The sequence below is a fragment of the Austrofundulus limnaeus genome, unplaced genomic scaffold (genome assembly GCF_001266775.1).
Source record: "Austrofundulus limnaeus strain Quisiro unplaced genomic scaffold, Austrofundulus_limnaeus-1.0 Scaffold613, whole genome shotgun sequence".
NCBI classification, from domain to species: domain Eukaryota; kingdom Metazoa; phylum Chordata; class Actinopteri; order Cyprinodontiformes; family Rivulidae; genus Austrofundulus; species Austrofundulus limnaeus.
Genome location: NW_013953015.1, coordinates 159535 through 160765, shown reverse-complemented (window position 1 = coordinate 160765; position 1231 = coordinate 159535). Strand labels below are relative to the sequence as shown.

Sequence of the window (1231 nt, the reverse complement as noted above, 5' to 3'; positions counted from 1 at the left end):
ATTGGCTGATTATAAATTAAGTGTTAACGAGCAGTTGGATAGGTGTACCTAATGTGGCCGGTGAGTGTATATATATATAACCCTGCTGAGATGCATCAGGACAGAAAGTACAGATACTTGTGTGAAAATGTAAGAAGTAGAAGTAAAAAGTAGGCTGAAAAATAATTTCTCAAGTAAACTACAGATACCCAAAAATTCTATTTCAGTACAGTAAAGAAGTATTTGCACTTAGTTACTTTACAACTCTGCATTTTTTTCCTGCTGCATTTGTTTTGTGTGTGTGTGTGTGTGCGCGCGCGTGTGCGTGCGTGTGTGTGTGCGCGCGTGTGCGTGTGTGTTGTGCATCTTCGTTCATTCATTAGCAGCGCGTTTGCGCCTATCGGCCACCGTCTAAAGGGGCGGAGCCAGAAGCGTTAGCTCCTGGTGTAAACAGTTAGCCTCAGTTGTTAGCCGTGAGTTTGTATCAGCACGGGGGTAATCACGAGTGAATGGATGATGAGCGGYGGGTTTGACACAATGGGTGAGGTTTTACAGACTTACAGACTTTTTTTTTAAACCTCGCTTTTATCAGGGTTTAATGTTTATTTTGTGTGAGTACTATGACGTTAGCCGGATCTGGCGAAAAATATTAGAAATTTAAATTTACTGTAGTTACGTCTTTAGTGTTAACAACGTCATAAACATATAAGCTGGTGTTTTATGGTTTGGCATTTAGCTTTAACTTCGGCTTGTTTGTAATTCCACATTTATTTTAAATTAACTTATAATATTGTTTTACAGACTGCAGTACTTTGTTTCTCAGCAGGGCCAAAAGAGGTGATTGATTGAGTTAAATTTGTTTATAAATAAGTGTTTATTGTGTCAAAGAAAGGAAACCCGTTTTGGGGTTTAATCAGAACMTTTTCATGTTGTATGATCATATTGTCAACAGAGCACCAGCTGTGGCTTCAAAAAGCATTTAAAGTGCCTGTGACCTCAAATTTTCGTAATAAACATGAATGCATTTTTGGAAAAATAACCTTGACATGATATTGCAAATCAAATTTCACATCACTCAGATGAACAGTTGTTGAGATATTTACATGTGAAGAAACAGGAAGTGATGTCAGAGGGGGGATGTCTGAATGTGAACAGAGCATTGTTACAGCAGCTAACGACACAGACTGTAGAGATAAATCTGATCTTTCTTTAGATTATTTTTAGTCGCTATCAGAGCGATGAAGAGTTAAAG

The 1231-nt window shown here is 38.1% G+C and overlaps 1 protein-coding gene across 2 annotated transcripts in view; it reads left to right on the top strand.

The window, feature by feature from the left end:
- Positions 1 to 403: 403 nt before the first annotated feature.
- The window catches only part of zgc:171422 (zinc finger protein 2 homolog), a 15617-nt gene continuing 14789 nt past the window's right edge, over positions 404 to 1231 (top strand). For both annotated transcript variants that reach the window (XM_014027067.1, XM_014027066.1), the window contains exon 1: positions 404 to 520. In XM_014027067.1, the coding sequence (XP_013882521.1) occupies positions 493 to 520 (28 nt within the window). In that variant the 5' untranslated portion in view covers positions 404 to 492. The remainder of the gene's footprint in view (positions 521 to 1231) is intronic.